We start from the raw sequence: 20,990 nt of genomic DNA on the forward strand, positions 1-20,990 counted from the left end.
CATGACAAACTATATATCGTTGGAAAGGTCTTAGACTCCCAAATATATATGTTACCAATATTTTTTGTTAAAAATTTTGTAGGAAAAGTAATCGATTAATTTATGACAAGAGTGCACCCTCAAAAATCTAAATTATAACAGGAGTTTTGACCTTTGTTTAAAAAGAAAGACTTCTTTGTTGCCTTTGTCTCTATCACATTTTAGAAATCATCTGAAATTATATATCGACTGAAAACTTAAAATCTCAAAATTCATCCTTGAAAACCCATTTTAAAATCAGACATTGCATTACCATGTAAATGGTACATCAATATCATGTTACAAAATATTTTCATTCATGAATTATACAAATTTAAGTTTGGATCGTGCACTACAAAGTCAATATTCAAAAATGTGAGTGACCGTTAAGGAATTAAGTATTTATGAATGTTAGCAGTTTGGGGGGGTTCATTTATAATTTAAATAATTATCATTTCCAAGTATTATTTCCTTTGTACAGAAAAGATTTAATGAAAAAAAAACATTAATTAATTCATTAATTAATTAAACACTAATGCTCAAAAGCCTGGGGGCAGTCAGATCTATTTGATTAGATTTTTTTTAAATCTTATGAGCTTACCAAGGCTGCACTTATTTTATAATAAATACAGTAAAACTAATAGTATAATATAAGATTAATATAAGAGACTAATCTACTTCATATGCTGATAAAGGTGTATAGCTTAATGTTTTAATTTACTCCTGTAATAGTTCTCTTGTGGCCCGATCATAAGCTAGTGGAAATAATAATACGAATGTAACAGGTAATTTTTTTTATTTTTATTTTTTTTGTGACTGACGCCGGCAACTAACTGCACCCGTTTGCTTGGTCGCACACCAAACGACTTTGAACATCGACTGAAAACACTGACTGAGCGGATTTTGTATTTGTATTATAAACTGGGGGGTCTTTCATTAGAGTGGGTCAGACCCATCCACTGCCTACACCCCATGTAACTACTTACAGATTTGGCAAGTGAACAATGCCTTGTTTTAAAATCTTTTAAGATTTTAAAAGTCATGTTTTCCATTATTAACAATCTGAGCAATGAGTTTCCACTTCCTCTCCATGCTTACAGAGATTAAACGTTCCCAAAACCGGCCTGCTCCACCATTATCACCTGCTGTCGAGCCCGTGCGACCCTTCAGCAAACCTTTGTAATCACATTGCAGCGTGGCCGTTTTGGGCTTATCGCACTGCCACCGTAGCGCCCGCCACTCTCAGAAATGGAAATGCAGTTTGAAAAATTGAGGTGTGATGAATAATCAATGAGAGTGGCCTCTGTTAGAGTGTGCCGCTGACTCACTGCCTTGTACAGAAGCAGTGTGACGACTGCGCTGACGTCCTATTTTAGATGAAGCCTAGGGCCCTTCCACTCTCTCTTTCTTTATCTTTCTTTTCCAGAGCGCATTCGGTTTCTACTGTGTGTCCAAAGTGGGTTTGGTGACTCACTCCTCTGATGACAGACCCTAGAGCATTAGAGGGATCTTTATTTCGGGAACCTCCACAGAGTAGAGCCACGGTACACTCTTAAAAATAAAGGTGCTTCACACAACCTTTTTGTCCAAATGGTTCCATAAAGAACATTTAACATTCTTTTTGTTGAAAGAAGCTTGTTTAGATTACAAAAAGTTATAAAAGACAAATTTGACTGAATGGTTCATTTTGGAACCAAAAATGGTTCTTATATGGCATCGCTTTAAGAACCTTTTGAAGCACCTTTATTTTTTAGAGTGTTAAGCGAGCATATATTTTATATTTTCAGGGAGGAATTTTATTTTATTTGACATGGATCACAGCATGGATCCATTTTCACCGTCATAACGCATGTCTTGTGTCACCGGGGCACAAATGAGACACTCAAGAGGTGCAATTTGCATATTTGTGTGGCTTCAATTAGGGATGGAGTGAATTATGCACACATACCGGCTAAACTGAGCACACGGCCCATTTATTCATCTGTGCTAAACATCAATCTTTTAAGCAGGCTTACTTAAGGCATCTTTCTCCTCAAGGCCCATGCTCCTTTAGGTTCCTTTAGGTGGAGTGTGTGTGAATATGTGATGTGGATTGGATTCGATGTGGACCTCACTTTAATGGGACCCCCTGCTTTTATAAGATAAGAGGAAGAGATGAGCTCATCTCTTCCATCTTTAATTCATCAGCATCTATCGCTCTTCACTTTTGTGTTACCAATTTGGATCATGCTTGCTGTTGTTTTAAGACATTTCTTATCATGCAAAGATGATATCTATTTGTCTATCTATCTATCTATCTGTTTTCACCACTGAGAATGATTATAAATATTTGAACTGCAATGCATATTTATTTCATGCCTCTGATTTATGGAAAGAAAGACATAAGAAAAATACATATAATAACAGCTGAAACATTCTGAGTTCATGTGAGATATTCTAAATTTAGTCTGAAGAACTAAGATTAAATTATAAATTTTAAACAGTATTTCTTAAAGAATCTTAATTATTCGTTATAACAAGATACATAACCAGAATATTGGGAATACAAAATTATTACTACTTTGCAAGTGCTATGATAAGATAGATTGTATCCTCGTATGTGGCGGACAGGACACAAAGAAAAACTGTAAATGTCACAGGATGGCTATGATTAGTTTCTTATTATAATATTCCAGAAGAGCCCAGTAAAGCTCAAGAATCTGATGATGAATAATATAGCTATTAATTTCTTCCCATGCCTTGTTTTGGCATTGCAATCTTATTTCTTCCTGCTTCCTGAGACAGATTTTAAGTGGATTTCCAAGGCACTACCCTGACATGTTTGAAATTAAGTTCCCAGACAGTGATGCCTTCAAAATGCCACAGCCTAAAAAAAGATTTCTATCACGATTAAAGGAATAGTTCATCCAGTAATGAAACTTCTGTCGTTATTTATTCTCCCTCGTGTTTTTTCAAAGCCATGGGTTTCTTTCCTCTATGGATTTGGCTCAGCTTGAGGATAAGTAGTAAATGATAGGATTCTCACTTTTTGGTGAACGGTAACATTAACAACACAAACCCTACACACGGTTGTATAATTTCCACAAACATACATTTGTAAAATTGTTTCTCATAGTTAGAAGCTGTCGTCATTTGTAATCAATATCTTCTGTTGGATTCATAGGAAATGGAGGAACAGTTTGAGAAGGAACGTAGCTCTCTAGAGGAACAGAAGAGTCTTTTACGAGAGGAACTGGACAGTCTGCGAGAGGAGCTCGCAGCCAAACTCAACATGGCCAACAGTGAGGTACAAACCTTTTTTGTCTCTCTGAAAATGATTTAGCGGGTAGAAAGGAAGACACAGAAGCAAAGGGAGGAGTGATTAATTTCAGTGGCATATGTTTATCATCTCATTAGTCTCAATGTGTTTTAATGGGCTTCTGGAACACGACTCTGGCTGAGTCCCATGTACCTTAGCCACGGCTGCAAATGGGCCAAGGAGACCCCTGAAGTGAAGCAGCATCACTGATTATTACCCTATCATTTAGTTTAGCAAGGTTTCATTCACTTTTTGAGTCATGCTTAATGTGCACGTCACAATTTGCTTAGCATAAATGGAAATTAAGCTCTGAAATTGCTGGAAAATCCAATGGTAATTGGCTGATTGATCGTCATGCATGTTCCAAAAACCAGTCCAGTTGGTAGCTGGTTTGTTGCTTGTCAAAGATGACGATTAACTTGGACCATCTAGAAACCAACTATATACCTAGGGTACATATTTAGCCATGCACTTAAAGTCTGTTCCACAATAGCTTAGTGTCATTAAAAAGCCATATATCACTATATTTGCAGATTTTATGAACATTCTTTATTGGAATGAACTTTGAGCGTTTGAGAGACCGAATCATCAAATCTCAGTCATGTAAGATGTTATATTTAGGTTAGGATGCCGCCTTTTGAAGATATTCTGCTGATTTGCTGGATATTTCCCAACTGGCCTAGGCTGGTCTTCGGCTGTTTTAAGGCCCGTTCACACCAAGAACGATAACTATAAAGATAACTATAAAGATAACGATACTAGCGTCCACACCAGTGAACTATATTGTCTGTTTATTCTAAGCGGATGCGCGTCTGCTGCTTTAAATTCTCAAGCTCATTACAGCAGATTGATTCTGATTGGTTGGCAATGTTTTTATCGTTCATCAGAAAAAAACAATCGTTCTGAAAATGATTCCAACGATATCGTTTCTCTGTGCCTTTATCGTTATAGTTGTAGTGTGGACTCTGCTATTCTTTAATATTGAGAACGATTTTTAGAACCTTATCTTTATCGTTATCTTTATAATTATCGCGCATGGTGTGAACGGGCCTTTAGTTTGCCGATCAGCTAAAAAGTACCCCAAACCCCTCGAAAACCATTTTATTTATCACTGTAAGAGTGCTAAAGTGTTTGATTAAATGTATTGTTGTTAGTAATTAATTATTTAAATATTTATTAATTATATAAGTAATGTTATACTTGTTTACTTGTTAATTGTAGTTTTAATTACAATACTGAAAATATTTTATTTTATTTTGTAATAAAGTTGAGTGCCTTATTCTTCCAGTGTCCTTTAACTCAACACGGAGAACAAGCATCTGCTCAGAAGTGAGTAACTTCTTCTGTTCCTCAGGTGAGTCGACTCCAGGAGCTGGTGAAGCAGGGAGAGCAGGGACTCAGTTCTGCTGAGGGACACATCTCCAATCTGAAAGATGCCCAGAAGAAGCTTCTAGAAGAGCTGGACGCCACGCGAGCAAGACTCCGAGAGACTAGCAACCTCCTAACAGCCCTTCAGGTCTATTACCAAAAGCAATTACTCCAAAAAAATAATGAGAATGAGGCTTCATACTTCAAAGTCACATAACTCAGCTGCTCCTGCCAGATATTTTTATCATTAAAGTTGATGAGGGTGATTTTTTTTTAATATACTGCATTTGCCCTCAGATTCCATGAATAGCTCCTAAACACACCTGCTATGAGTTCATCATTATGAAACGAGTAATAGCTGCTCTGTTGAATTACACCCACCTGCAGTTTTGGCCCCTATGTGGCAAAGACACTTCATTAGAGAGAGCTCTTCACCGTTCCTCTTCCTTTGTCCTTGACCTGAAGCACAGTTTCTCAGAGTGACCATGCATAGTGAATCAGACCTGTGTGTGCATGAGAGAAGAAATGAGTGAGTGAGTGGAGATATGAAAATGCATTTCCATCTCCTGACCCCTGTTTGATTGATAGCTGTGAAGAAGAGCCCTCCCTCTCATCCTGAGTGCCGCGTTAGACCTCACAATTACAGGTCATGTGTTTAATGGCTCATCAGAGTTAATGTTCGCTCTCGTTCTTGTCCTCAGGGAGAGATGGAGTCTCAGAAACAACAGCACGATGCCAAACTCATCGCTACCAAAGAGGATGAGAAGCTCAAGATGGATAAGATGGCCCTGGAGCTCGAGCTGAAGTGGACCGAGACACTCCGGTAAGAGCACATGCTTTTGGGTTACACAAGGGAGGTCTCTTGGAAATGTGCTTTCAGAGAGTTTTACTCACCAACGTTATATTAATCCTCTAAGCGCCAAAGTCACAAAATTGCTACAAGACATCATATTTCATGGAATAGACTGTAGTTCCTAATGTGGTGTAATATCTCAATTACATTCTAAATAACTGTATAATGTAACATAAAATAATAATAATAATAATAATAATAATGCCAATCAAACATTAAATAATATTTATATATACATATATACAATATTATTATTATTATTATTTTATTATTATTATTTAAAGCTGCCTTTGTTTTATTATTGTTATATTGTTGTATTATTTAAAGCTTCACCCTTCATCTTCATAATTAATTAATTAATTTTTAATGAATATGTTTTAAGCATTAATGCAAGGTCCAACAATTGTGCAAAAGATATAATTAAAGAAAAAGGCAATTTTTATTATTTATTTGTTTGTTTATGATTTATTAACGTTTTGTTTTATGGGTTAAGTATTAGTGAAAGTTACAACAGTTGTACAGAAAGCAAATAAAAATGTTACTTGAATATTTGAACGTTACAAGAATAATATATTGCTAGAATAATATTTATTTTTCAGTTTATTTGTCAGTGATGTTGTCAGTGTTAAAACTTGTACACAAAAACTTGTGGAAAAGTATTTCAGAGTAACAAGAGAAATTTATAAACATTCTTAAATAATATTCTGGCCAAACTTTTCCATGACATGAGGGAGGCTAAACAATGACAGTTTTTTTTTCCACTTTAGTGGTTTGTCAACAAGCAAGGCACTTCATGCTCTCTCCTTCTTTGCCAAGCTATGTGATGACTTATAAACCCTATAAAGTTCCCAACAGCTGTAAGTGTTTTGGCACTGCCTCACAAAGCCCTGCCTGCCGAATTCATTAGCAATGCTTACAACCAGTGTTTAATATCACAGGTCTTCAAATAAGACAAATAGATCATTAGTACAAGCTTGGGCATTTATGTAACTAAAACAAAGGCCATTAATGGGATAGTTCAACAAGAAAATGAAAAATCTGTCATCTGTTACTCACCCTTAAGTTGTTCCAAACCTAAATTTCTTTCTTGTGCTAAACACAGAAGGAGTTATTTTCAAGAATGTGGGTAAGAAAACAGTTTCTGTATTTTTTTCTTTATGGAAATCAATGGCTATCAGATACCCCAAATCTTCTAAATATGTTGAGCAGAAGAAAGAAATGTATACAGACTTGGAACAACTTGAGGGTGAGTAAGTTGTTTTGATTTTATTATTTTTTTTAGGGTGAACTATCACTTCAAGGACATTTTGGCTGCTTTATTTGTCCATCGTTTTGCAAAGTTACCAATTTGCCACTAAAACGTCCCCTGAAAAATGATAAAAACGAGCTAACTCGGAAGGTTGAGGTTGAATGGACCCTGAGCAGACACTCGACATGCTTTAATGAGAAATCAACTAGACATTTATTGGATTTCATCCTTGGTAGCTCATTTTCCACAACATTTGTTCAGGATGGTGCAGCGGTGCCCTGGGGCATAATATTTGGGCTTTAACTTGTTATTTGGGCGAATGTGGACCAATGTAGAGCTTGTTATTGCTCAAAATAAGTGCTTGTAATGATTTTGGATCTAGGTCGAGAGACTCGTATTTCAAGAGACTCCTTGTTTTGAATATCTAGGAGCTTCCGTGGCCATGGTACATTTCTAAGTCCACAATAAGCAAAGGTTCTCAAGTAATAGAATTTATGGTGGTAAGAAGTTATTTAATGAATGTTTAAAGGGGTCTAGTCCATGCAAACAGTATTAATTGGGTTTACAATAGGAATTTTAACTGTAGAAATGCCATGTGGCAAAGAATGCAATGCTAAGCCTAAAGGCCAAGGCTTCCTTAAGATGATCCTTCCAATAAATGCAGAAAAAGATGTTCAGGGATCATCAGAGGACAAATGTTCTGCAGACTTTGTTGCAAGTGTTACAATATGGTTGGTTCATCATTGTGCCAATCTGTCAGACATAGACACTTGCATTTGCAGAGTCTTAAACCATCACTGACTTCTTTATCAACACTTGAATTTGCATCGTACCATTAAATTCACAGCTGCACCACACAATGAAGTTCATAAAACTCCAGATGGATCCTCCCCTTCGAGGCAGCGCCGTCTGGATATCATGTGATAAATGCAACAAATCAAAAAAGGTGATAATGCCACATCCAGCATTCTGCTCAGCAGAAGATCTCTTGTAATGCACACCATGAGTGAATGAGGCAGTTGCTGTGTTTGTGATTGTTTCCGACACCTATCATTTTAGAGACAAAACTGCATTAACAATTCCCGAGATGTCTTGAAAAAAATATATGTATATCTTTTCAGTTGCTCTGATTTGTTTGGAAGGAAGAGGAATCATGGGTTTGAGACCAGGCTGGATTTGAACATGTGGCCCATCAACTTGGCCATGACTCCAACCTGTTTGCCTTGTAATTTAGCTTTTTGTCTGTTCATTTGACATATAATCCATACCTGGGTAGGCATATTTTGCCCCCTACATTTTTCAAGATTAATATTGTGAATATATTATCCTGTAAATCTAGGCAAGTGACATGGAATAAATTTGGAAGATATTCTCTAAAATAATGTTATATTTTTACATAATTATGAATAATATGACTTTTTAAGCTCTATTTGTTTGTGTGTGTGTGTGTGTGTGTGTGTGTGTAGTTATTGAAATATTTATATTCTAAAAAATGCATGTCCTGCACTTCAGTAGTGCAGACAAAAATGTGATTTAAAATACATTTTCAGATATATGCATTTTCCATTTTAAATTCATATTAATTTGTGATTTATATTTGTCATCCTGACTGCTATATTTCATTTTTAACTATTTTATACTGAATTAAACAAATTCACAATATATATTATTATATTATATTATATTATATTATATTATATTATATTATATTATATTATATTATATTATATTATATTATATTATATTATATTATATTATATTATATTATATTATATTATATTATATTATATTCGATTAGATTAGATTAGATTAGATTATAATATTATGCCATGTTTCTCACACTAGAGGACCATTTAAAATGAACTAATGAAGGTAAAAATGTGATTAAAATATAGTTAAAGTTTTATAAATTTGTAATTTAGATTTACATTGTTAATGGTTAATGCATCCTCTCTATATGTGGTGTGTGAGAGAGAGAGCGAGAGAGAGAGAGAGAAAGAAAGAGAGATAAGATAGTAGTATAATTTGTATAGTAATATTTATACAGTAAATAAATTAGTAAATAAATGCTGTTCTACATTGCATTATCAATTAGAGATTTTTGCCACCATAAACGAACAGATACATGTATTTAAGAAAAAAAATCCAATTACAACCTCAGTGCTTATTGCTGTGGTCTCAGGCGGCTTTCAAGGTGCCCAAACTCTCATTACAGCTTCCATTTCCTCTTAAGCAGCAATTAAGAGGGATTTCACACCTTTAAACGGTTTCGCAGTGTCTCAGAGTGTGTGAGGTACTCTGCACTGACAGCTATTTGGGCACTTCTAGAACAGTCTGCAGCACAGACTTAATAATCATCAATTCAAGCCCAGCGCAGAACTCTCATGATGTCCTGCAATTACACCACATAATGTGTCAGTTAACCTTTTCTGTGACCTCCACTGCTGTGGAGCAGAGAAATGCAGGTACATTAAAAGATCTACGGCTCATTTAGCAGCCATTAAAGATCAACGGACCAATGAGCCAGTATTCATGTATTTTAATATTTAAATGTGTGCAACACCAGAAACCAATTGTGTCCTGTTTTTATCGGATTTGTGACAAAAGGTCTCCGCAAAAATGTAGTTTATGTATAAATAGCAGTACAATCATTAGTGTGTGTGTTTGTGTGTGTGTCCACAGGCAGGAGTGTAAGAAACTGCGTGAGGAGCTGCGTGAAGAGCATGAGGAGAATAAAAGGTCAGCGCTCACTCAGCTGGCACAGAATAAAGATCAGGAGATGTGCTCCGCCAGAGAGAGCTGGCAGAGGAAGGTGGAGGACCTTCTAGAACAGGTCAGAAACACATTCATGCAACAACACTGCAAACCGTTCTCATGTTGAGACCACTGCAGTCATTCTATGAGGGTCCATTGGTGCTGTGCAAGACATGTATAAATCAGCTGAGAAATTGGTTAGTTAGATGAGCAATTTATTTTATTAACGGGAATAAATACAGCTAAAAAAATAAAAAAAAAAGTCAATTAGATCAGTGCTTAATAATCACATTTTCAGTTTTACTACTTTTTTATTGTCTATGGTTTTTAACTGATTGAATCCAGAGGCAAACCTTTGCTTTCAATGTGAATTTATCAATATATATCAATATTAGTTTTTATTATTTAATTAAGTTGTAATATGTTGATTTATAATCAGAATTCAATTACATCATTGTTCATTAATGTTATATGTACCTCCATATTTATATACATTTGGCATTTTCTTGTTGATTTATCTTGTTTAAGAGTATTACAAATTATTATTTAGTGGCACAACAGGCCCCACACAATCACAATTTGTATACTTCTTCAAAAAACAAGAAAATAGATGCACTACCGTTCAAAAGTTTTGGGGTTAGTAATTAATTTTTCATTTTTTATGAAATGTATGTTATATTTATCAAACGTGACAGTAAAGACTTTTATAATGTTACAAAATATGTCTACTTCACAAAAAAATTAAGGAGCACAATTTTTTTCAACACTGATAAAAATACAAAATGTTTCTTGCATATTAGAATGATTTCTAAATTAGGTTTCTAAATGAGCTTCTAAAAATTCGGCTAGTAGTTATAAATGACAAAATTATATTTTAAAATATATACAAGTTGTTTTCAATTTTATAATGTTATTTCAATCTAATGCAGCCTTGGTGAGTGGAAGAGACATCAAAAACAATGCAAAATCTTACCGAGCCCAAACTTTTGAACAGCAGTGCACTTTCAAGCAAGGATAACTAGCAAGCCTCCAATTGGTTGAGCATCATGTCCTGACCAACACAGCAACAGTGGCTGAACCATTTATTTAAATCTTTGTCTGTGCTATGTTTTTATGTGACCAATGGCAGATGGGAGGATTGTTCAGAAAACCTCTGCATTTCTGTTTGTTGAAGCCTGGGGTAGAGAAATTGCACAGTTCCCCTTAACAATAGCAAAAGACTACATGTAAACCCACTGTTAGACAGACAAACAAGTCAATATGGGGAATAAATGCTTTAATAAACTGCAAACCCTAAAGACACTTTTTAAACAGATAAAAGCATCAGTCAAATACAACAGTAGTTGAAAACCCACCGCTCATCCTCGCTTTAATATTACCAGATATTGCAGATGTATCCTTGGGTTCCCCTCTGTGCATTTTTCATATGCTGAATCCTCATATCTGCTGACTTAGTTACAGAGCGCAACCACACACAGTTTTCTGTAATCAAATAAATCCCCAAAACAATACAAATCATATACAGCTTTTCAACTATTTACAGCAGTGCGTGATTTGATTTATTCTCTGAAACCAAAAATTATGTAAGAAAGTCGTTATACAGAACTGCTTTTTCATTCAAGAAGCTCTCAGTTATTTCGGATGGAGGTAGAGGATTTGGTTTTGTATATGATATGGCCATGGTGAGTGAATTGTGCAAGTTATTTAAAAAATGATCAGTGCATTAATTGAACATCCACTTTTTTGAAAATCCACTGGAGTTAGTATACCAAGCACGTACTTCTGACTATTGTCATTGGACTTTGAATGGGATGCAGTAAACCTAATCTTGCATATAATAGTGGATGAATAATATGCAGTTTGGGATTTATCCTTGTCAGTAATAATTTCTACAACTAGTGCAATGTGTACCACCGCAATTCGTATTGCTGATATTACATTATTTCATCTATCTCATAAGATTTCAGGTTTGTGGTGGATATACAATAATCAAAGACACATTGTAACTTACAATTCAGTTGATTTGCTTTTAAACTGCGGGTCATGTGATAGACTCACCAATCAGAAATTCTCTAGATGCCTATAATGATCATTTTCAGCTTTAATCACAAGATTATGACCAAAGCCAGCATTTCAGCCTTGCTTCAGTATATTCATTAGCTCCATTCAGTGACTCCTGGTGTCTGGACTTTTTTTTATAGCGAATTATTTTTCCATGGTCTACTTGTCCTCGTCTAGAGTAGGGAAACAGAATATTACAGATGGAAAAAAGAAAACGGGCTGAAAAATGACACAGTGGTAGAAGCATTTCAGATTCTCTGTCTGAGGACGTATGCAAGTTCCTATTCAAAATCCACTTAAAACCTCAAGGGACCTCAGGCATTTTTCTCAAATGACAGAGCATAACTCTTCCAGCACCATTTCAGAAATGCATGTTATTAATGCATCAAATCACAAGGTGTATTGAGAAGAGGTATGCTATTACATTGCTAAGCATTCGATCTTGTGGTTTTTGCATCACTAAATATGAGAATATCAGAGAGCCAAGAACAGAACACCCTAGCAACCACATAGAAACATCACAACAGCATCTAAGCAATATAGTAGTAAGTTTAATATAGACAAGCACCATTTCTATTTAAATTAATGATTCATGTTAGTCCATGTCTTTTATTATGAGACACAACATTCCTGTTCACAATTATTTTATTTTTTTTGTACAATTTTTATTGAGTTTGAACTTAGTTTTTATAATTATATTAATATTACTAATTATATTTTTATTTATTTAAAAAATCTTTATTTTAATTACATTTTAATCTGTCATTGCTGATCACTTTTGGGGAAATGTAATGAGTTACAGTGTTGTGTATTTCAATTATTTACATGGAAATTAACTTACTTTTCTCTCTCTCATGTCAACTGGCTCTCTTCTCCAGAGTGGGAGTGTGATACTTGGCTTGCTGTCAGTTTTTATATTAGAAATGCTATTTTTTTTTGCTGTGAACAAGTGATTTGTGCCAAATTAGTTTTCATACTTTTTTATTGTAGATTGAGGAGATATTGTTTCACAGACCTCAGGTGTGTGTGTGTGTGTGTGTGTGTGTGTGTGTGTGTGTGTGTTTTATGCACCCAAATGTTCCAAAAAAATTTTGTGGTTTTAATTTGATAGATTTATGGCATCTGTACCTGTGGGGTCAAGGCTGGAAAAGCAGCTACTTTGAGTCTCAAATTCAGTTATTTTATCCACTAAAAATAATTTTAATAAACTGATTCAACTCACTCAAATTTAGTTTATTTTACCAGCTGTATTTTGAAAATTTTAAAACAGACGTATTGGGTCAGGTGAAAATAAAATATTACTTACCTCTTATGTCATTTTCAGCTTCATTACATAATTTGTCTGCTTTCATCATTATAAACTTTGTGGTTTTATTTACTTGTATATGTGTTGACTTTTTGGCAGGCACCCGAGACCTCTTTTTTTCTCAGAGTTCTAAATGTGTCAGAGCAAGTCTTACTGCAGTCTGCAGGATCTGTAGAGCTTATTGGAGAAACGATTACAGCCACTGCAGAGACGTCTTCAGCCTCACCCATCAGCACTCTCTAGTGCACTACATGCATCAGAGTGGAGCACGAGATCTCAGCACATTGTTCGTATCTGTTCACAATGTATTTGGTGGTGCTTGCTGAGTGTAATGAGGATGCTGAGGCAGAGTCTGAATCCATGTGCCGGAGTTTATTAAGGACAGCTTCAGTAAACAGTAACGTGAAGGCAGGCAGAGAGTGCAATCACCTTCATAAATTCACTCCCACCTACAACTCCTGCAAGCACCGAGACTCAAACCAGAGACCTTCGGATAACTAGTCCAAGTCTCTAACCATTCGGCCACAGCTGCCCACCTGTTCAAAGATGGTGGTGGCTCTTGGATCCCGGCTCCAGGGTCAGCATCCAGGTGGACTGGTTTGTGGAGGGAAACATAAAAGGAGGGAGAAATACGATAATTAGCAGGAAGCTCCAGTTGGTATGTGACCTCATGTATGCCGCAGCTTGAGGTCACTTGTTGAGAGCCAGATCCACTGACCTAGTTGGTAGGGAGGATGTGGGCGATGTCGCCTGTTTGTCTGTAATTCCTGTGTTCTTGTAGCTTGCTGAAGGTGGACAGGGGCACTGTCCCATACCCTCACTACGACAAATCCAGGTGATAACCTGAAGTTAGGCTCACGTTGATATCCAGGTGGTTGCAGAAAGCCTTGCAGACTTGGGAAGTGAATTGGGTACCTAGATCACTGACAATATACTCCGGAAGGGCATAGACATGGAACACATGGTGGAACAGTGCTTGAGCTGTCTCCGTAGCGGTGTGCAATCCTTTCAATGGTACTAGGCGACAAGACTTTGGAGAAATGGTCAATGATAGTGAGAATTGTAGTGTAAACGTTAGAAGGAGGCACATCAGTTACGAAGTCGATTGAGAGATGTGACCAAGGGTGTTGTGGGATTGGCAGTGGTTGGAGGAGACCAGATGGTAGTTGTCTAGGTGTTAGAGCTGTAATCGGGCCTTAAAAGTACAGGTTTCGGCCCGAGCCCGACAAGTACATTTTGATTGACAGCTTTTTTAAAGCCCGAACCCGTTTACAGCCCGACATTATTCAAATGTGCGCACGCACACAGCTCTTTTGCCTTTTGCCAACAATGAGCAATTTATTCATGTTTTAACATAATTTACTCATAACTAACGTAGACTAGACCACTTGGAAGTTGGAATAAAGAAATAAAATAAGTCCTCTGTGACATCGTAACATCTCAGCATTCTAGACATAGGCTCATTTAACCTATAAATAGACCAACGCACCAATAAAAACGAGTCATTTAAAAAAAAAAAAATTAAGATAAATTTTAAATTAAGATGGGTATTTGGCAATAACGAAATTAAGATAAAGGCTCCGCCGGATTTGCTTTATTTAATAAAAGAATAATGCCAACATTAGCGTAAATACTCTGTCAACATTATGCATTTAAGACTCAATGAATATTTAGTTATCATTTGAAAAACCTTTACTCACAGAGATTAGGCTAGGTCTACATGTTTTTGTGGAGGAAAATGATTGAATCCACTGTAGATGTCTTCAGCGCGTTCCTGCGCTCACTGATGGTGCTCATTATAAGATGGTCAAAACTTTTCCACACCTCAGAGTTTGCTTTAGTTGCTGGTGCAACCAAAACGTAATCACCAGAGGCAAGCCTCCGTTACACCTGCTCAGCATTCATTTTCGAATCTTTCTCGCGCTAATCGAAACACATCACATGACCGCTCGTTTACCTCGCAAACCGGAGCGCAAGCCCGAGCCCGGCCCGAGCCCGGCCCGAGCCCGCGTAAGATGATAGAAATTAAGCCCGAACCCGACCGAACCCGTCGGGTTCGGGCAAAGATCTTCAGCTCTACTAGGGGTTTTGGACTGGGAACAGACTTGACATGATTCCACATATACAGCAACATCTCTTGACATAGATGACCACCAGAAGGAATTGTGAATCAGACTAAGAGTGCAAGATATCCCTGTTTGGCCTGTACCAATGGAGGTGTGGACCCATTGCATGATTCACTGTCGTAGGTTGTGAAGTACATACTGTTTATTTGGGAGGTGCTGGGTCAGGTTTTTGTTCCCACTGTAATTCCTCCATTATGTCCCAGGTAACTGGAGCAATGATAACGGAAGGAGGAAGAATGGGTTCTGGTGTAAGCCTTTCAGTAGAGGCATCATAGCATCTGGACAATGCATCTGCCTTCCTATTCTTACTGCCTGGTTGATACGTGACTTTAAATTGGAAACGAGTGAAGAACAAGGACGTTTGGCACTTTTGATATATTCAAGATTTTTATGATCAGTAATGATTTGAAAAGGATGAACCGCCCCCTCTAGCCAGTGTCTCCATTCAACGATGGCTGTCTTCATGGGGAGAAGTTCCTTGTTACCCACATCATAGTTATGTTCAGCTGCCTGGTAAATGTCTTCGTCTCAATGTAGACGACTACATGCTGGATGAGTAGGTCACTGAAGATTTTATTTATGAAGGATTGGAAGACAGCGGTTAAGTTAGCAAGTCCATAAGGCATGACCTGATATTAATAGTGCCCCATAGTGGTGAGGAAGGGGTTAGATCACCTTGATGCCAAGAGATGTCAGAGTTGTGAACGTATAGCCATGGGTATCCGAGGATGATTTCATGTTTAGGGGAATCAGTAATGTACAGGGTAATGGACTTCTGATGAAATAGACCTACATGGAGGGTGAGAGTTCTGGTTTGTTGAGTGATTCCTTCTCCAAGGAGTGTGTCGTCAATACCTTTAATCTTGATTGGGGGAGTACAAGATTTGGAGAAACTTGTTAATGCCTTTATCACCAGAAGGGTGGACTATTGTAATGGTCTCCTCACCGGCCTTCCCAAGAAGACCATTAGACAGCTGCAGCTCATCCAGAATGCTGCAGCCAGGATTCTGACTAGAATCAGAAAATCGGAGCATTTCACACCAGTCCTCAGGTCCTTACACTGGCTTCCAGTTCCAGTGATTCTAAAGTACTTTTACTCATCTATAAGTCATTGCAGATATTCTCAATTAATATAAACCTAACAGACCACTCAGATAATTAGGATCGAGTCAGTTAGAAATACCAACAAACAAGGGGAATCTGCTTTTAGTTATTATGCCATCGGCAGTTGGAACCAGCTTCCAGAAGAGATCAGATGTGCTAAAACATTAGCCACTTTTAATTCTAGACTCAAAACTCATCTGTTTAGCTGTGCATTTATTGAATGAGCACTATGCGATGTCCGAACTGTAATTTTATGTAAAATAAGTTTCTATTTTAAAATGTGTCTTAAATTCTTAAATTCTTAAATTCAAATTAAAAATCTGTCTTAAATTCTTAGTCAATTTTGAAATCATTTTCAAAGTTTTACATTGCTTGTTTTATCTTTGTGATTATTTTTCTTCGTGTTTTTTTTTTTACTTTATTTTATGTAAATTTTATGTATATGAAATTGTGTATATTGTGTATGAAATGTGAAAGTGACATTCAGCCAAGTATAGTGACCCATACACAGAATTCGTGCTCTGCATTTAACCCATCCGAAGTGAACACACACCCGGAGCAGTGGGCAGCCATTTATGCTGCGGCACCCAGGGAGCAGTTGGGGGTTCAATGCCTTGCTCAAGGGCACCTAAGTCGTGGTATTGAGGGTGGAGAGAGAACTGTACATGCACTTCCCCCACCAACAATTCCTGCCGGCCCGAGACTCGAACTCACAACCTTTCGATTGCGAGTCCGAGTCGCTAACCGTTTGGCCACTACTTCCCACAACTAGTCCTGCGTCAAGAGAATGACACTCGTTGGGAGGGCTATATAAATAAACTTGCCTTGCCTTGCCTTACAAGGTTGAATGGGAAGATTATACTGGTCAACAATACTTCTGTTAATTAAGTTCAAGGCAGCTCCCGAGTCAATCATTGCTGTGAATTCTAGAGAGACATCTCCATTCTTAATTGTGACAGGTAGTGTGAATGACTTATTACTTAACAATGAGAAATGTTCAATATTCACCCTTGGAGCTGCTTGGGGATTGTGTGGACATCCAAGGCTGCGGTGGCATGCCTTACAACAGTAAGAGCATAAACGAAGCTGTCAACATCTTGTTCTTTTTTCCTCAGACAATCTTGATGTACCGAGCTGCAGGGGTTTATTGTTAAGGTTGGGGATAAAAGCTGAGAAGGACTTAATGATTCATGGTAAATGGACTGCATTTATATAGCGCTTTCAACAGACCACATGGCCATCCAAAGCGCTTTACAATTTCACCCATTCACACACTCACTCATATACCGACTGCGGTGTCTGCCATTCAAAGCACCATCCAGCTCGTCGGGAGCAGCTGGGGTTAGGTGTCTTTCTCAAGGACACCTCGACACTTGGTCAGGTGGAGCCGGGGATCGAACCACCAACCTTCCGGTTTGTAGACAACCTACATGAACCACTGAGCCACTGCCGCCCAACACTTACAATCATGTTGGACTCCTTTTCTTCTTCTTCTTTTCGGGGCTTGTCTCATCAAGTTATCAACCCTTATGGCTAGCGTAAAAAAGTCAGAGAAAGATAAATCCTCTCCCTTACAAACAAGTTCAGATTGTAATTCGAGACTAAGGCTTTGTTGAAAGATTGCTTTAAGAGAAATATCATTAAATCCACTCTAAGTGACAGTTGTTCTGATCTCAACAGCATACTCTGCAATGGTGCGATTACCTTGTGATATGTTTAGTAGGTGAGTAGAAATACTTTTGCCCCCTGCGGGATATTCAAACACCTCATGAAGCTGTTGAATTAAGTAATTTACAGAGGTTTCGTATCATGTGTCTGTATCCCAAATGGCTGCTGCCCAATCAATTGCTCTACCAGTTAGTAAAGTCATTAGAAATGCACACTTCTTTGACTCATACTCAAATATATCCCTTTGATGATCGTTTTCCGTGTTGGTGTGGGGAGCGATCGGATGTAATGAGTCAGGTGTTCATTGACTGCTTGAAAGTATAAATTCTATATATTTTATTCTATAATATCTCACTTTGGTATGTGAAGGCCATTTGTATGTTTGAAACTTCCACTGGATTCATTATTTGCAAAGTATTCTGTAATGAGGACGTTGAGGCAGAGTCTGAATCCATGTGCGGGAGTTTATTAAGGGCAGCTTCAGGAAATGGTAACTTGAAGGTAGGCCGAAAGTCGTAACAAGAATAACAGTCCAATATATCAACACTTACAGGGGAAATCCAAAAGGCTAGGGTGAGCAGGCAGGCAAAAGGTCCAAACACATGCATCAGTTCAGTCAGACAAACTGAACAAGGGGAAGAATCCAGGTTATCAGTAAACAGGCAGAATAAGTAGAGGAAGCAGAGGGAGTGGAACACAGTCAGTACTCGGGTGAGGGCTCCCTCTGCTGGCTTGGCATTACACTGATCTCAAGTCTTAAAGACACAATGAAATGGAAGTAAAGACAAATCTATTCTTAAACATCGTGACTTACAATCCAATAAAATAAAGATAAACTGGGATTTGTTTTTTCATCAGTTCTTGATAATATGGAGGAATATCTGAATAAAAACTTGAGGTTGATTGTAAGAAGGGACGGAGTTTAAGCAAATAAAAAAACAAGTTTTGAGTGAAGATTACTAGGGAATTTTTTACAAGGAAATACTGTTTCAGTCTTTGTAATTAAAAATTTCACAGTTAATTCAATGTGTAATTTTTCATTGTAAAACTGTTAAAATTGTTTGAGTGAAATGTGTAGTTTCAGTTCAGTTTTTGTTATAAGCAGGTCTAATTGTGAGTTTATGGCCAATTTTTTGTGGGTTTTTTTTTTTTTTTTTTTTTTTTTTTTTGCATATTATTATAACCATTTAGGTTTTATTTTATTTTGTTTGTGCCACCAAGGAGAAGTCTGTTGTTTCATTGGAAGATTGTGCTATGAAATTTTGACAAATATGTGGTCAAGAGAAATGTTAAACAAGAGATTAAAACATTGCACAATAAGAAATCATTTAGAAAATAAGGTAAATTTTAATGTCATGCTGAGTTTTCACCTGTTAGACCAGATGTGCGCAAAGTTTAAGACAAAGAGTCAAAATTTACTGTACTTGAGGGCTGTGGGCCAAAAATAAATACTGCATTATATCCAACTATATTATATTAAATGTTACATTTTAAACCATTTGTATGTCATTTTAATTTAATTTTTATCAATTTAAATGCAGAAATAAAATATTCAAACTAAAATATAAATTAGAAATGATATGCTTTAATGCCATGTATTAACCTATTTTTGTCCCCTATGTGGTTTGCCTGGTTGGGCCAAAAATAAATAAATGAACAGGTATTGCAAAGAGGACAGAAAGCTCAGATCTTGACACCAGACCTTCTAAAAGCTCTTTTCATTTGAGGCAAAGTAGAAATGTGCTGTGTTGGGGGCCCCTGGGGGCCCTTAACATTATTCAGCATTAAAATATCATAGCGACATGGTGTAGGTTTTTTTGAAAACTAAAGTTATGACTTCAAGTTTTACGCTAGCAGGCTCTTTTTCCCGATTTCCTCAAATGTAAAAATCTAGTTTTAACATGACGACTTGCGTTCATCTTTTTGTTAGCGTCAGCAGCACAGCGGCTGGGATATGAGCATTGATATCCTGGGCATATTGGAACCACTTCCAGCCGGCTTGAAAATGAAATTATTCGCTCATGTCACCGACAATTGCAGCATCGTTTTATTGCCTTCACAAGTTGTTGGCGGGTATGACATAGAAAAACTCTCTCCCTGTCACCCTCCAATCATGAGCGACTCCTCTAATGAGGCTAGCAGGCCAAGGAGTGGGCCGAAGCCACTGAAACCTCCAGTTCTAACATATCGATTGGTGTGAGGAGAGCGTATCTGGCACCGACGTCTGACTTCTCACATTGTCCCAGACTGAGTCCTCATTCAGTCCTTGGCTGACATGGCTGGCTAGACACAAATTCGCACACCACTTACTCAACTCACAGCTCTATTCACAGAGGAAGACTAGAGCCAATGTGTGTTTGCACACACAAGCCTGCTAACAGTTTGTGGAATTAGAAATGCTGTGACCGTGAAAATGAATGAAGATTTTCCATCATTGCCATTTTCCTGTATCTCATCTTGTAACCTCTATAAGGAGCTTGTTTTACACAGTTTTGCTAATTAGTGGTGCTTGATAATGGAATTGTCACGATTACTATTGCTCATACTTAAAGGAATATTTAGGGTACAATATACGCTAAGCTTAATCGACCGAATATGTAGCATAATGTTGATCACCACAAAAATGTGAAGAAGTGTTCGGAGGATTATGTGTAAATGTAACGGTTACAATTTTATGAAAGCCCTTTATTTACATAAATTTTTTTGTTAAAACATTATTTTAGCTTTAAATCTGTTTAAATCATTGTTACTGTAAATTGTTTTTACAATTGTTTTTGCTTTTGGAATTAGCTTTCATTTTTATATTTTCAGTTTTTTTTTTTTCTTGTAATTTGTTTGTGCTTTAGTCCTAAATTTAGTTTTAGGTTTATTTATTTACAGATAGCAAAACTTCTATCTTCTAACTTATAATTTTTGTTTAGTTTTCATCTCATTTTATATGTTAATATATAATATTTAATTTGAGCTTTATTTCAATAATTTAGTTTTCTTTTGACAATACAGTTGCTTTTAATGGTGGCAAAGTTGCAAATGTTTTTTTTCACATTTTAACATTTACAGTTTTACCATTCACTTGCCATTGTTAGTACCTGATTTTACTCTACTTTACTTTAGTTTAGTTTACTTTATTGCAGGACAAGTGGAATACCAATATTATTCGACAAATTTGGTTGAGCTTAACGTGC

The 20,990-nt window shown here is 36.8% G+C and overlaps 1 protein-coding gene across 1 annotated transcript in view; it reads left to right on the forward strand.

The window, feature by feature from the left end:
• LOC113092631 (protein FAM184A-like) overlaps nt 1–20,990 on the forward strand; it is a 107,288-nt gene that overhangs the window by 61,821 nt on the left and 24,477 nt on the right. Inside the window, exons 7-10 of the mRNA XM_026258296.1 lie at nt 3,182–3,304; nt 4,671–4,832; nt 5,386–5,507; nt 9,469–9,619. Of these exons, the coding sequence (XP_026114081.1) occupies nt 3,182–3,304; nt 4,671–4,832; nt 5,386–5,507; nt 9,469–9,619 (558 nt within the window). The remainder of the gene's footprint in view (nt 1–3,181; nt 3,305–4,670; nt 4,833–5,385; nt 5,508–9,468; nt 9,620–20,990) is intronic.

This window comes from Carassius auratus, unplaced genomic scaffold (genome assembly GCF_003368295.1).
Source record: "Carassius auratus strain Wakin unplaced genomic scaffold, ASM336829v1 scaf_tig00214691, whole genome shotgun sequence".
Classification (NCBI taxonomy): Eukaryota; Metazoa; Chordata; class Actinopteri; order Cypriniformes; family Cyprinidae; genus Carassius; species Carassius auratus.